This window comes from Pleurodeles waltl, chromosome 1_2, assembly GCF_031143425.1.
Source record: "Pleurodeles waltl isolate 20211129_DDA chromosome 1_2, aPleWal1.hap1.20221129, whole genome shotgun sequence".
NCBI classification, from domain to species: domain Eukaryota; kingdom Metazoa; phylum Chordata; class Amphibia; order Caudata; family Salamandridae; genus Pleurodeles; species Pleurodeles waltl.
The window spans coordinates 1,038,266,255-1,038,282,978 of record NC_090437.1 but is presented as its reverse complement, the minus strand read 5'-3'; the positions used below and the strand labels follow the sequence as shown (position 1 = coordinate 1,038,282,978).

General features: G+C 41.6%; 1 protein-coding gene across 1 annotated transcript in view; it reads left to right on the top strand.

Annotated features, from left to right (window-relative positions):
* DTHD1 (death domain containing 1) overlaps positions 1-16,724 on the top strand; it is a 167,091-nt gene that overhangs the window by 79,066 nt on the left and 71,301 nt on the right. The window contains exons 4-6 of the mRNA XM_069202131.1: positions 933-1,112; positions 9,887-10,131; positions 14,669-14,833. Coding sequence (XP_069058232.1) covers positions 933-1,112; positions 9,887-10,131; positions 14,669-14,833 — 590 coding nt within the window. The remainder of the gene's footprint in view (positions 1-932; positions 1,113-9,886; positions 10,132-14,668; positions 14,834-16,724) is intronic.

Below are 16,724 nucleotides of genomic sequence, written 5' to 3'. Positions count from 1 at the left end.
GTTTTTAATGCTGTCTTCATGTAGTGATGCTTTTAGAAGTTTAGGCACAGTCTTGCAGTAGGAGTCTACAGTCATTGCATGTTTCTTTCTTTTTTCTGAAAATATAATATTACAAAAATCCAGAGTTGACATTACCAAGGATCTCATTAGTTCCACTCAATGGGTGCAGTGGAAGAACAACAGAACTTCAGGTTACATTGATACCAGCTACATCGCCAACCATGGTGCTGGTTTGGATTGACTAAAAGACCCAATTATTTTGCCTTCATATATGTTGGTTGGTGAGCTTTCCTTGTTCAATCGAAGTAGATTTTTTTCTGAGCTATTCTGCCAAATACAGAGATCTCAGTTGGCAGTCCATTCAGAGCAATGTTCCTACACCCAGTGTTACACCTGGCTAAAGCAATTTGTGACTTCATTTGGGCTTTCCTGGGACTCATTCAGAATTATGTGAATCTTAGTGAATTGTCATACATTTCAATTTTACCCATATTGCTCTAGGACCTGGTCTAGGGAGTTTGTAATCATTTGAAATGTAAGATCACAAAAGAAGAGCCTTGAGGTATTCTATATGACCCTTTATGTACAGATGCTTTTGTTGATCCAGTTTGCTCTTGCTGGATGTTTAGAATTAGGAGGAGGCTAAGCAAATATTGTGCTGTCTTAGAGATGTATGCTATTATTAGTAAAGGCAGTGTAGAGGAAGATTAGGAATAAGTAACAGGAGATTATGGGTAAATAATCTAGGCAGCACATAAAACTGAGAAAATAACCTGTAAAATGCAGCATGTATGGCATAAAATGTATTCATTGAAATATTGACAATGGCAAAAAACAACAATAATATTAGCAAGGATTGTGCTATTTTGGAGGTATTTTTCCTAACGAAATCTCTTTTATTAAAGGAAACATATCAACTTTGTACCTTTTAGGGGAGTTTTGCTGAGGTGAAAGTGTATAAATTTGGCATTTTTTCGGTTGTGTCATGCCTGAAGAAAGAAACATTCACTGTTCCTAAGAAAGGGCTATCCCTGAAGCCAAACATGGATTCAAGAATTACTCTGAATTATCCTCCTGCATCTTTTGCAACTTCGGTTATTGTACAGTTAAAGGTAAGATTGCCACTTTAAATAAAATGTTCTTTCTGTATGAACATTCTTGTTACCTTGTTACTAAACATTATCAGGTTGCATTGCTTTAATGTCTGAAATGTGGTACTTCAAATATTTCAACTCTATGGTAATGGATATTTGTAGTTCAGTTTGGAATTGGGTTATTCACAAATTAATTTTTCACCTTATTCATAGTCCACATATCTGGCTAAAGTAACTATAATTGGTGCCTTTGCCATGCACAGCTAATTACTCCACATATTATATCATTAAGGAGTTCTGGCATTTTTGATATTGTCACTGCAACATTTGCAATACAATTATTGATAAGTAAACTGTGCATGGCAAGAGAGTGAGTTATAGTTACCTTAGGGTGCAAGTTATGGTTACTTTACGGAACTCTAACTATAACTGCTGATTTTGTATGGTTTTCTACAAGTAAGTTCAGAACCTAATTTTAAATTCCCTATAAACTTTGTTTTTTTCAGTGACTATATCTATCTATTTATCTATCTCTATATACGTGTGTATATATATATATATATATGTATATATATATATATATATATATAAAAAAATATATATATATATTCACTTAAAAAAACAAAGGTTACATGGATGTTATAGTTAGGCTCACATTTTAAAAGTACAAAACCATAGAAATTAACCTGTTATAGTTTGAGTTATTGCAAGTAAATATGACTCATGCCTAAGGTAACTATAACTTGTGCCCCCCGAAAGTTTTTTCGACAACAATTTTACTGCAAACATTTCATTGATATTATCAGTGATGTGATCAAAGATGTCATTAGTGCCGTAATTTGTAGATTAATTAGCAGTGCATGGTGAGGGCACGAGTTATAGTTACTTGAAATAACTCTAACTATACCAGGTAATGTTCTATGGTTTTGTACATTTAAAATGTGAGCTTAACTATAATGTGCCTGTAACCTTTGTTTTTTAAGTGAATTTCTATGTTTTAAAGAAAAATCTATTTCCTAACTATAACGTCCCTGTAATCTTTGTTTTTTTTTTCAGTTAATTTCTATGGTTATTCTAAGGTAGAGCAATTTTCATTACTATACATTAATCCAACCACTCCCACGCATGGCCTTTGGGCGTGCATGGCAGGTGTTGGTCGCAGGGACTGGCCTGCGGCTAGACCCTGTGGCCAATTTCCTTAATGCCTCCAACCACATGCTGCACACAGCCCTTTGAATGTGTGCTTCGAGAGATGACTGCAGCCTATGAGAGGGTGCAGTTAGGGTGACAATGCTTGTGAGAGTGTCTGTCTGGGTGTGAGAGTGGGTGCATCAGTGTCTTAGTGGGTGCGTCAGTGTCTGTGTGGGTCTGTGAGGGCATGCATGAGGGTCTCAGTGAGTCCGTGAGCAGGTGTGCGAGAGTGTCAGTGGGTCTGTGAATGGGTGCCTAAGTGGGGGTGAGAGTGGGTGCATCAATGTCTTAGTGGGTACGTCAGTGTCTGTGTGGTTCTGTGAGTGAGTGCTTGAGGGTTTCAAAGGGTCTGTGACTGAGTGTGTGAGATCCTGAGTGGGTCTGTGAGTTAGTGTGTGAGTGTCTGAGTGGTCTGTGAGTGGGTGCAAGAGGGTGTGAGTGGGGCTGTGAGTGGGTGCACAAGGGTCTTAGTGGGTCTGTGAGTGGGAGAAAGAGAATGAAAAAGAAAAATTGCGAAAGAGAGAAAAAAGTGAGAGGAAGAGACAGTGAGTTTTTTAGGCTTTGGTGAATGATATATTTAGAATGAGATATCTCTTGACAAATAGAAAACAATGTATATTTGTCAATTACAAAGAGTGAAATCACCTTTCAGTATGAACCTTAAAGTTTCAAAGCTTGTAATACATTAATAGAGTGAAGTGACCACAGACAAATGTTAACTAGAACTCTCAACTTTCAGTGTGTGGATCTGTGACCATCACCATTAGGCTATGGGTGACTTTTGTTATAGTCATTGCATGGAAAATATATTATATTGATGATCTCTCTCTCTCTCTCTCTCTCCCTTCCCATTATAGTGAGTGTGACACGACCGTGGGGGGAGCCTCAAGGCCCATGGTCCTATCTGGCTCCCCACATACTGTGGGAGCAAGCATTGCTCCCACAAGGAGGGAGCTGCTTTTAATAGCAGCTCCCTGTTTGCTGGAGCAAAGTTTTCATCTGCCTTCCCTGCACGCATATTTGCATGCAGCGAAGACAGATGAAAACTCCGCTCTCTGCAAGGAAGAGCTTTTTGACAGCTCTCTCTTGCAGAAAGTGGATTTTTTTTTTGTTTTTCCTTGGTGGGAGCTGTCACCAAGCAAAAGCAAACAGATGTGTCCCAGGGGTGGGCATCCCGGGACATAGCAGGACCCAGTCCTGGGGGGTGGTGGTTCCCAGGGCCGTCAGTGGCTCATCGAGGGGGCCCATGTGGCCCGCCACTCCAACAAGTATATCCCGGGAAGGTGGTGGTCCCTGGGGGTCCGAAACAGACCCCTTTCACTGTTTTATTGCAGCCCCAGGGAGGAGGTGGTCCCTGGGGCAGCAGGGAGGCTGTGCAGCCCCCTCACACTGTTTATAATTAGAGTCCTAGGGAGGCCGTGGTCTCTGGGGGCTGCAGGGCAGATGCGTGCCCCTCCCAATGAATTTTATAATAGCCCCAGGGAGGTGGCGGCCCCCAGGGCTGGCACGTGGCCCCCCCATATTGAATTACATTTAAGCCCCAGTGAGGTTGTGGTCCCTGGGCTTGCGAGGGGCCACGTGGCCTCCTGCATTAAATTGCATTTAATCACATGGGAGACAGCGGTCCCTGTGGCCCCCTACACACATAATGCTTAAGCCAGGGGTCTTCAAACTGTGAGGCAGGCCCCTCTAATGGGGCCTCAAGTGATCGCAGGAGGGGTGCCAGATTCTGGACAAAAGAACCATTATACAGATAAAAGGGCTTTGTTTTAAGCAGAAACATCTTATTCCGTTTTTAAAAAAGGTCACAGTACTTAACTGCAATGTTTAAAAAAGTCTAGACATATTTAAACATTGCCAGCTTTATTAAATAATTGTGAACAATTCTGAGGGGGGCCAAGTGATTTTTATTTTTCAACTAGGGCAGGCGTGCCATTAAAAAGTTTGAAGACCACTAGCCTAAGCCGTGTCCCAAAATGGTTGCCAACACTTCCTTTTTGAAGTGATGGCAGCCTATGAAATCTCTGCACGAGATCAGAAGGGGTTGCGAATCCTTTGCATCCCTATATTTACAAATTTGGATTTTCTGTAATTTCTCCAATACGTCAGGGCGGATGTACATCAGATAAGAAAAGGGCTGCTTTCTGGAGCAAGAGCTACCATTCTGCCAAATTTGGGGTAAATCCTTCTAGTGGTTCGGGCGCTATCGCTGTTCAAAATCTCTGTGGGAATTAACATTGGAAATGCTCCTTTTTTTGCCCCCCTCCTTTATCTCATCCCCTCCCGCTTGTCGGATCACCCCAAACTTTCCAGACAGCAGCTGCGGTGACTGTTGAATTTTCTTGGAAAATGATTTAAACAAGCGTGGGCTCCTGCACTTTTGTTTGTTTATGCCCCCCGGAGATCAGCCAGCTTCATACAGTGCCCCACAATCATGTAACAAAGACACATCATCTCTACACAGACACATGGAAGTGCCAGAAGATGGACTGCTAATAATGACCACATGGCTGCTGTGAGGAAAGAATGGGACCATTTTATGTGAGGTGGAAGCTTCACAATGACAGACCCTCAGCACTGCAACGAAACACACCTATTCCTTTTTATCAACCGAGGCTCTCTTTCATGTAGACTGGAGAGCTCAAGCCCCCACCCTGCCTCGGGAGGGACAGCCTCCTTATACACAGGCTCTACTGATTTATGTTGGTAACTTTGTATTGAGGCAAGAGGTTTTGCGGGCAGCTCATCCAAGGTCACAGCTTCTGGAGTTGTGTTCTTTGTCTGTTAAGATTTTTGCTACAAGACAGTGGTAAGGCGGTGGCCACTTCAGGAGCATATCCCTGTCCTTCAAAAGCTTAGGCCCACAGTTTCATTAATGGATCTGGCTACCCTGTGGATCAGGCACAAGAGATAGGGGCACTTTAGTCTTGATGCCATGAGGGTTGTAGAGTTGTTGCAGAAATGGCAGCCAGTAAAATGATATGCTGTTAGACGTGCAGAGATGGCAGCCAGATTTATGACATGTTGACAGACTTGCTGTTACAGGCTGGTTACTGAACTCTTTCATACAGCCCATTTTTTTGTTTTCTTTGGGCAGATACATGCTTCACAATGGTGCTCCAATTGTTTGTCTTTTACTTGTATACTTGTTTATAATCTAAAACAAGGGGGTGTCTGGGATTTTCCATTTGTTCTCTCTTTCTTTACCTGTCTTTGCTTCTTCCTTCTTTCTCTTCAGTTATTTGGGAATGTTTTCTTCATCTCAGGCTTGGGGGCACTTGGAAGGGAGGGCCTTTGTTTCTCATGGCTACTTATAGGGTCAGATGTCTTTTGTTAGGTGGATGAGGGATGACCCTTGTTTTGGGCTTTTGATTGGGGGGTCTATGTTGGAAGGGCTGTTATGAGGGTTTTTCATGGGGGTTGGGTCACAATGTGGGTTTGGGCTTTTTCATTAAATTTGAGAGCAAAAGTTGCACAGGAGTTGCAGGGGAAAAAGAACAAAAAATTGGAGGAGAAAAAGAACTATGTGGTGTTCAATAAGAATCATTTTCAGAGTCGGAGGGTGCCTGTTTGTCTTCTTGCAGGGTGTGTCGGTCTTGGACAGATCACGGTAATGGCTACTTTTGTTGATAGTCATGACCAGCACATACATATCCTCTCTTGGAATGTGAATAATTTAAGGGCGCCTCACAAACGTATACTAATAAAGGAGGAACTTTATTATCTGGGTCCACGTATTGTCTATTTGCAGGAGACTCACCTTTCAAGGACCAAGACTGCTCTGCTTGATGATCCGAGGCTATTATGTCCTCAGTTCTGCTTGCTTTACCACTGCTCAGAGGGGAGTAGCCCTTTTGGTGCAGGATAAGAGCTGGGCTTTGGCTGGGTATAGCTTCGATCTGAACGGCTGAGGGCTTGTCATGGTGATCACTAGGGAGAGTGTTAATTTTGCATTATGTATAGTCTACTGCTCCAATTGGGATAACCCCACAGTTTTTAATGGCCTCTTGCCAAAATTGCATCAATGGATTGAACCCTTAATATTGTGTGGTGACTTTAATGTTACCCTTCATCCATGGCTTGACTCTTCTCATTTAGGGGCTTGGCAACAGCTTCTAAGCAGAAGAAATGTTCAAGGGTGGCTCTGAAGCAATTAAAGAACTTGTAGATGTCTGGTGAAGTTGCCACCCTAGCGCATCTGGGTTTACCTTCTGTTTGCCCCTCATAATTCACTTTCACGGATTGATATGTTCCTTGCTAGCCACTCTTTGTTACCACTTCTGGATATCCTGTTGAATTGAAGGGTGCCTTCTGACCATAATTCATTATCCCTGTATCTCCGCCTGTAGTGTACCTTCCAACTTTTTTGGCCCTGTACCTGAACCTTTGACAGGAGACTTGTTGATGAAGGTTTCATCCGTGATTAGGGAGCTGAGGGATTTTCTGGAGCATTCTGTAGAGGGCATACTGTAAAATACTCTTCATATAGGTGGAAGGAGCACGGCAAGACACAGGCTTGTATACATTCTTCCCTTGTTTCCATGGAACACTGCTTGCAACAAAGTGTAATTAGTCAGGAATGGGGGATCTTATTATCTTCAGATCAACTTGCAATCACACAGACTGCCCTGATTATTTGATAATACGATCAAGAAAAGTAGAACTAAAGAATTAACTACCATTTTGAAAATAGGAGGCTGTAAAGTGATTACAGATTACAAAGGTCCAGGTTAGAGGACTCAATTACCCTGGCACAAGTCGAGGTTGCAGTTAGCGAACTGGCAAAGGGGAAAACGTCCAGCTTGGGCCACATTTCTCTTGAATTCTATGTAACTTGTTTGCATATCTTGGTACGTATCCTTGTGATCCCTTGAATTCTTTTGAGTCACTGGGTCCTGGTCGGAGACTAACATTGTTATCTTTCCCAAGAAAGTGAAAGACCCCTTGCTATGTGGCTTATATCGCCCAATATCTTTGGTAAAGGCAGACTCTAAGATTTATACCCAGGTGCTGGCCAACAGATCATCTTCGGTAATTTCTAACTTTGTAGATAAGAACCAGAACAGGTTTATATTGGGACACAACAGTACCCTGCCTGTGAAAATGGCCATCACTGTTTTGTAAATAGGGTCACCAGATGAGGGCCCAGTCAGAAATATAATGCTTGATACAGAAAGGAATTTGACCACGTCTCCTGGTCCCTTTTCTCTGTGCAATTATGGGTGCCTCAGGATTCAGCCTGTGGTTCATTGCCAAGCTTCAACAAAAGTATTAAGGTGTTAAAGCTAAGGTTTTCTGCTTGGGTAATCTTTCGGATCCCATACCATTCACTAGGGATACCGTGCAGGGGTGCTGTCTTTCAACCCAGCTCTTTGCACTCAATGTTGAGTCCTATATTCAAGCTTTGAAAAGATCCTACGACTTTCTCCCTCTGCAATTCATCAAATCTACCTTAAGGTATTAGCCTATGTGATGACATGGCTTTCTTGACTCTTGCCCTGGGAGCTCCTTTATCAGCAATTGATACAATTGCAAGGGAATTTGGTCCTATTTCTGGGTACAAACTTAATAAGACACATGTATTGACAAACACCTCTCCCTGGGACAAGGCAAGCATTTGGTAAGCTCGATAACATATTTAGGTGTCATACTATTTTTAAAGATGAAAAAAATAATTGAGTAAAATTTCAGTCAAACCTTCATGAGAATGGTAGATATTTTTAAAAAGTGGAACAAATTACACAGGGGTTAGTTGAGAGGCGCAACCTGATTAAAATGATTGTATTACCTTCTACTTATATCTCTTTAGATGCATACCTCACTATCTTCTCAAAGCCTTCTTTTGTTAGACTGAGGCATCTTTGCAAAAGTTTATCTGGAGCTATATTTAAGTCTAGATCAAGTATACAGCTCCTTGAGTTGCCCTAGGAGAAAGGGAGTCTCTCTCTACCAGGCCTGCTGATATGCTGTCTGACCACATTTATGTCACATTTGATCAAGGTCATGGGTAGGCATTTGTGGCCTTTGGTACTCATGTTTCCAGAGTCTACCGGTGTAAGGCTATCACTCCCCCGAACTGGCATTATTGACATGGTCTATTTCAAAAGGGCTCTGTTTAAGACTCGGAGGGTGTTCCACTCCATCTGGTCTTCTCTTAGAAAGAGACTACCGGGTATCACTCTCTATAATGCATATGAATACTTAGGTTATAATTAAAATCTTCCTTGGTAGGTCCGTGAGGGTTTTACGGAGTTCTGGGAGGGTTCTAGGCTCCATACACTGGGGCATTTATTTGAGGGTGTTACTCTTCTCTCATATGAAACTTTGTGTCAAAGGTTGTCTCTCACCCATGCTGGATTCTTTCGATTCTTACAGCTTTGGCATACTGTATTCTCGGGGGTTTGAAGATGGAGGACATCAACTGTTCCCCAAACAGCTTCCTGGATTATTTGATCAGAGGTTCACTCAAGAGGAGCATTAGTTTTGACTGTAGCATGATTTAATTCGCTTCGGTGGGGCAGCAAGTTGATTCCTTTCAACATGGGGCAGATACGTCAAGCAAGCATCCTGGGGTAGTGGTAACTTTGGATGACTTTAGTTCTACAAATATGCTGGCAAATAGTTTTTTTTAACATTTCAACTGTTAAAGCTCATCAATGCTAATCTATAAATGACTTTTGTTATACACCCTACCGTCTTTATGTAATAAACATCAAACAGGCCGCGAAATACTTCATTCTGCAGCTGGTCAAGTGGAAGCTTTGCATATATTTGCCACCTGTCTGGCTATTGCTTATTACTGGGAGACAATTATGCAGAAATGTAATTGGATTTGTCAGGCCAATGTGGTCTGGGACTCCAAGTTAATAGTATTGGAGCACTCTCCGTCTATGCCGCAGGACCTCGTTTTGATCTACTTTTTTCAATTTCTCTGGCATGATTATTTTTGGCCCGGCATTAACTGCTCACCGAGGCCCCTAATCCCATGCTTTAATGGCATGAATTACTGAACACAGGCCTCCTCGTTTGGGACCCTCTGAGGGGAATGCTGAGTTAGTTTCGGGCTGGTTATGACCATATCACATAGCTGTTATTCTCAAGCTTGTCTCAAGAGTCTCAACAGTCCAATGCTCTAGATACATCCTGCACTTTACACTGTAAGCTTGTGTACTTCTATGGGGTAATGGCCCCATAACTGTTTATTCTTTTGGAATCTGGTTTATCAGTTTTTATTAATGTTTTGAGCCTTAAAATTACTCCATTAGAAAAAGGGGAGGAGTCAGTACCAGTGTCAGTGCGCATGCTGCACCAATGTTGTCTAGTGCCGCCTCTGACTTTCACTAAGTTAAGTTTTTATTGGCAAGTTAACATTTTATTGCCAGTCCGTGCTGGGATAAATTGATTGAAAACAATTTAATTATTATTGTGGGAAGAAATATTCGAACAAGAAAACAAACACCATACAATAATGTATTCAACATCTTATGAATAATGATTTATATTAACGAAGCCAGTAATGCATCCTGCAGGCATTGTATACACAGTTTGAAAACTTCAGGTGTTTTTTGTAAGATGTGTATTTTTTCATTTACTGCTTGCAGGTGCAGCCCATTGACGCGTCTATTATTGCAGCATTAAAGGTTAAGCATGACATTTTTCATTCGTTAGTTGCCACCACTCCACTCATTTACATGCAACATCCCTCAAGCCAGCAATTCCTGAAGCCTGTCACCACTTTTCTGCCGTGCCCACCAAATCCAGACAAGAAAAAGCAAACAGACGACGGAGAGAGGCGAAGGCCCGATAGTTCCATGGCGCCCCGAGCTAGTGCTGCCCTCGAAAGCCGGTAAGTGTCTTCTTGAGAACCTCAGCACCCAAACACAACAGATATTACGAAACGCACTACTACAAACAAGTCACTGTTTGCTAAGGTGCTTGAATGGTTTTAAAAATGCACTGTAGAAAAGAGAAGAGGCAGTGATTGGAAAAGTGAAATATTTATTTCAGCATCTAAGCATTTTTTCTCTGGACAGAGAATTACTCAGAGCTACAGTACACGTAAAGCTGTATTCGTTGTCATTCTTTTGTACATCAGATTTTAACAGACTCAGGGAAAGGGAACCCATCATGGAAAAAACTAGCTTGAAAAGAAATCTCACGTTGTCTAACAGAAACCGTCCTGAACAATGAGTTGTCAGCCCCTCCTAAAACACCATGAATTTATCAAATTCTCAGACCTCTTGTGATATGTGGGCCAGGCCACAAGACATTTTTGAATGACGCAATTTCATGTCTACGGTTGTAAATTAAGCCAGTGCTTGCTCCAAGCACCCTATTATGAGAAGAGATTCTGTAGGGGGCTATATGTGATAGAACGTTTGTGCGCATTTGCTGTTTGGAATTTTCTTGTGGTGGCGATGTGTGCTGTTGTTTTTTGGTGCTGTGTTTTTGTGCTGTATTATTGACGTGTGATTTTTGTGTTGTACTGTGGTGCCTGCATTGTGTTCTTTTTGACTTTATCGTTCTATGTCCTGATACACTTTAATTCTGCTAAAGCATCACAGCTTAAGGTAGTCATGGGTGCTGCAGGTTTAAGAATTGCAGTGACCATGACTACACACCAATTAGCTTGTCACTGCACCCTTTCAAACTCATCACGGAGTTGGTGAATGAGCAGAAACTGAAACTCAGTACCTGTGACTGAGCATGTTCGAGGTTTCAGTTCATGCTCCAGCATTGGAAACAGAATGGCACAGCGGTCCAAATGGAAACTCTGCAGGCAGCAAGATCATTAACAAAAACTCTTAAATATGTACGTTTGGGTGAGAGTGTGTGTCTATGAGAAAGCTTGTGTATGAGTGAGCATGTCTCAGTGGCTGTTTGCGTGTTAGTGACAGAGAGTCAGTGAAAAAGTGAGTCACAGTGAGTGACAATGAGTGATAGGGAGAGTAAGAATGAATGAGAGTGAGTGATGGAGAATTACAATGAGTGTTTCTGTGTGTGAGACTGAGTGAGTCAGAGAGAGCCAAAGTATGAGTGAGTTTGTGAGTCAAAGAATGAGTGACACAGAGTGAGAATCAGTGAGACGGAGTGGGTTGACATAAATGGAAATGAGTGAGACTAGGCGAGTCTGAGCTATATTGATTTTATCAGATTACATGGGACTGTGTGAGACTTGTCTGAGCTATATTGACTGCATCAGATTGCGTGGGACTGTGTGAGACTAATTGTGAATGAGTAAAACTGAGTGGGAGAGAGTGAAAATGTGTGAGTCAGTGAGTCCAAGTAACCAAGTGTGGCTGGGTGAGTCAGAGTAAGCAAAAGTGTGTGCAACTGCGAATCTTCGAATTAAAGTGAATGAGACTGAATGAGAGAGTAAGACTGAGTGCACGCAAGTGCAAGCGAACCCACCCCAAAATTTCTGTGATGGCATCAGGCTCACTCACTGAAATTTGAGCCAGGGTTTATGCCCTACCACTTTTAGAGGTCACATTTGACCACTGCTGATAGCCAATCCTTACAGCAAGTGGAAGCATCACCTTTGGTGCTGTGTGTTAAGATTCCAGTTTTGTAACAGGGAAAAGTTAGTTTTTGAGCTAATGAGTGAAGTACCTCATGATTCGTTTGTGTTTGAGTTGCTCCCCAGATGTTCTACTTTCATAACCCAAAAACACAAAAAAGTATGGGGTTCACTTAGAATGAGGAGCTGTACCCAGGGGAAATTTCCTAGTGCTCCTTAACCTTACTAGGTGAGTGCATGGTGAATGGGTGCTGTGATGGGTCCTGAAGTGATGATGGGGGGGTGCTTCCTTTACGGACTAGGTGGTCTCACACTCTATATGGTGTCATGCTTCATCATTTGACCACCTAGCCCCACCCAGGTAGGACAATGCCACCTGGGCGGACTCAACCTCACCGTTAAAAGAACGGGAGGGAGTGCGTACATTTTTACTTTCTGGAAATTATGGGATCCAGCTGAACTAAGGAACAAATAAAATCACCTAGGCAGTTACCTGTGTGAAAAGTACACTTTTAATAATGGTGTCTGCTGGTGTGTTAAAAACTAGGATGGGACACCTCTGTGAGAGTAAGGACTCACTGGGTCACCTATCTAAAAATAAATGGCCAACATGTTTCAGCCCTCTACAATGAGCCAAGGAAGGTCTAGGGGCATTCTTCAGGGCCTAGGATCCCTCAAAGTCATGCATTGCAATGAAGAACGTCCTGCACTCAGTAAGAGTGTGGGCAAAATATAGTGAGAATTGATACAGCCTACCTGAAGTGGTAGGCCTCAAATCTTAAAGGCTACTTGCCCCAAAACTCCAGGAGGGGGAGTGTCCACAAGCGGTCCAGTGAGGGGACGGACTAGGCGCATAGCCAGCGCCTCCTTTGATGTATGTGTGACTATCAGGGGACACTCCCCATCCTGGAGTTTTGGGGCAAGTAGCCTTTAAGACTTGAGGCCTACGCCAGGTAGTTCCTCACTTCAGGTAGGCTGTATCAATTCTCACTATATTTTGCCCACACTCTTACTGAGTGCAGGACGTTCTCCTTTGCAGTGCATGACTTTGAGGGATCCTAGGCCCTGAAGAATGCCCCTAGACCTTCCTTGGCTCATAGTACAGGGCCGAAAAATGTTGGCCATTTATTTTTAGATAGGTGACCCAGTGAGTCCTTACTCTCACAGAGGTGTCCTATCCTAGTTTTTAACACACCAGAAGATACCATTATTAAAAGTGTACTTTTCACCCAGGTAACTGCCTAGGTGTTTTTATATGTTCCCTATTTCAGCTGGATTCCATAATGTCCAGAAAGTAAAAATTTACGCACTCCCTCCCGTTCTTTTAACAGTGAGGTTGAGTCCGCCCAGGTGGCATTGTCCTACCTGGGTGGGGCTAGGTGGTCAAATGATGAAGCATGACACCATATAGAGTGTGAGACCACCTAGTCCATAAAGGAAGCACCCCCCCATCATCACTTCAGGACCCATCACAGCACCCATTCACCATGCACTCACCTAGTAAGGTTAAGGAGCACCAGGAAATTTCCCCTGGGTACAGCTCCTCATTCTAAGTGAACCCCATACTTTTTTGTGTTTTTGGTCTTATACATAGGGAGATAGTATGGGTCGATTCCTTTGGTCTATTTGACTTAAGTCTCCCTGACTCTCTGTATGTGTTTTGCTAGAGTGTGCCATGCTTCCCTGCTACAGTTTCAATGCTCTACTTTTGTATTTGACTGAAAAGTTTTAATAAAATTCTTGATTCAGTTGTAGGATCTCTTGGGCTTTATAACAATGCTACATACGAGAACTAATAATATGGTTTTAGGTAATTTCAAATAATGTGTCTGCTTCAAGGATGGTGACTACTTAATATGTAACCAGGAGATAATTTGTGCATTCTTGGCACCATTAACATGCATGCTTGAAAAGATCGGCCATTGTTAGACCACAATCTATTAACAGGGTCATCCCCAAACATTTTGCTTCTTTCCTTCCATTTTTTTACCTGTTTTGTTGACGTTAGGACTCTGGGCATTTTACCACTGCTAACCAGTGCTAAAGGGCATATGCTGTCTGTCCAAATGTCTAATGGTTTATCCATGATTGACATATTTGATTTACCAGTAAATCCTTAGTAAAGTGTACCAGAGGCGCTCATGGCCTGTAAATATAATGCTACTAGTGGGTCGGAAGCACTGTTTGTGCCACCAACATGAGTAGCCCTGTAAACATGTCTCAGACCTGCCACTGCAGTGTCTGTGTGTGCAATTTGGAACTGCCAGTGCGACCTGGCAAATGTACCCACTTGCCAGTTCCAAACCTTCCCTTTTAATACAGGTAAGGTACCCCTAAGGTATGCCCCAGGTAGCCCGATGGGTAGGGTGCAGTGTATTTGAAAGGTTGGACATGTACTAACGTGTTTTACATGTCCTGATAGTAAAACACTGCTTAATTCGGTTTCCACTATTTCAAGGCCTATCGCTTCCATAGGTCAACATGGAGATTGCCTTGAAATATCTTCTAAGTGTAATTTTCCATTGGGAGCAGATAAAGATGTGGAGTTTGTGGTCTCCAAACTCACAATTTAAAAATAAATCTTTCAGTGAAGGTGGTATTTAACTTGTGTGTTTAGAAAGGCCCAATGCCCATTACTGCCAGTCCAGCCCTGGCAAGCGGCCCAGGCAATGGCTATTTTAAATGCACAATGATAGAGTAAATCAGTTGCTGCGAGGTAATAATTCAATTGCAATCTTTTCCTCATGGGTAATAATTTGTAGCATTGTTTTCTTTCTACAAATAGTAGACGTAAATTAATTGGAATTACATCACTGATACTGTTGGTAAGGCCTTCTTCTCATTTAAAACATTTTATCTTCAGGGCAGTCAGTGCTTCAATGAGAAAACACGGAGATCACATTACAGAACACCTGAAGCTCTTGGGGTTCCGAAGTAAAGAAGACCAATGGGTCGTACTTGAAGACACTGTTGTCAAGAACGTGCAGAATGGACTTGTTTCATTTGAACTTGATGAGCATTTAGACAGGTAAGAAACAACAATTTCTCATTGTGCTTTGCTAAATGAGTGACACAAGACAATATAGTGCCACACTTAGAAAGCCGGTTACAGAGGGTCATGTTTATGCATCTATTAATTCACATTCACCCTTTATTAATAACATGAATGTTCACATAATTACTGTTTTGGATCACAACCTCATGTGAGCCACTCTCACGAGTGATGGGAAGTATATAAAAGAAGTGCGAACAGCTTTGTATTTGTCATCACCTGTGACGATTAAAGAAAATTATTGTTGAAATGATATATCTTATTGTTGCTTTATTCCAGAACAGTTATTCAAGCATAAATTCCTTTTGATATACCAGATCCATATCCTTCTGTTATGTTGCAAGTTGCCAAGCGTTTCAAGGGTCAATATTTACTTTTACAACAGTTCCAGTTTTACGTTATTTAAAATCAAGAATACAGGAGATAGGCACCTAAGTCCATGCAAGTGGAGCCATAGTTGCAAATACTGATCACAATTTGTTTAATACATCTATCTCTATGTGATGTGTGAAAAGTATTTCTTGACTGTTAAACAACAATGCATACAAAACCTGTGTTTGGATAGTTTAAGTTATCTCTAAAGAGTTACCCTCTATTCTGCAATCTTCACTGGATGAGTCATGAAGTGCATGAATTTGAAAGAATTTCACTTTTTTTGCAATACTTTCCAATAACTGAAATCTAGCAATGTGCAATTGGGCATAGTTTCTGGACTTTTTTTTATTTCAAACACCTTTTCCTGCATCACGTTCTCTGCTCTGCTCTCATCATTACACACCTCTAAAACTAGCAGTGTAAAGTATCAGACAGAAATTAACTTTCATTTTCCTGTGAGAGGACATCAAACAAATACACCTGTGGGTGTTTTCCTTATTTGTGAAAAATTATGTTATTGTCTTCATGACCCAGCAGACGTTAGGCACACACATTTGATTCAACCCCTTCATTAGATTTATGGAACTGAGCCAGAATTCAGACATATAAATAAATCTAATGGTCTTGATCATTTAGGATTTGTATTCTTATTGCCATATCACAACTATAGTGAATAAGGCTTATTTTTATTTGTAAACTCTTTAGAGTTGAAAAGTATAATTATAATTTAGCGGTCTTCAATTGGACCTGTCCCTCTCTCCAGGGTCGCCCCCAAACCATTTGCCTTTTATTCAATATTTTTTGCTGAATTCGTTTTTGTTGGCCTTAGGACTCTGGGAATTTTACCACTGCTAATCAGTGATGAGGTGCTTGTTGTCTTTCCTTTATACATGCTAGAATTGTTTACACCTGTTTACATATTTAATTTACTTATAAATCCTTTGTAGAGTGGTATACCACATACCTAGGGCCTGTAAATTAAATGCTACCAGTGATCCTGCTTTACTTTTGTGCCACTGCAGTCTGAATGCAGTTTGAAACTTCTCTGTCGATTTGGCAAAAATCTCCCTTGCCATGCCCTAATCTCTCCTTTTATTGCATATAAGTCACCCCTAGGGTAGGCCCTTGGTAGCCTAAATGCAGGGTGCATTGTAATTCAAAGTTTGGACATGAGCTATTTCATTTAACATGTCAAACTTCTAAAGTCATTTTTCACTAATGTGAACCTACCGCTCCCATAGGATGACATTGGGTGTTTCTAATTGCACTTTATAAGCTGTAATTTTCAATTGTGAGCAGGTAGCTATGTTGTGTTTTGTGTCTTTAGAAATGTAATGAAAAGCCCTCTTTAATGGGAAAGTTCAGTTTTTGATAACATTTTTGAAAATGCCACTTCTAGAAATTTGACACTTTTACTCTCCTTGGCCCTTTTGTGCCTGCATCCTGTCTTATATCACATAAGTGGGTGTAACTGACAGTTAGACTTTGTGAA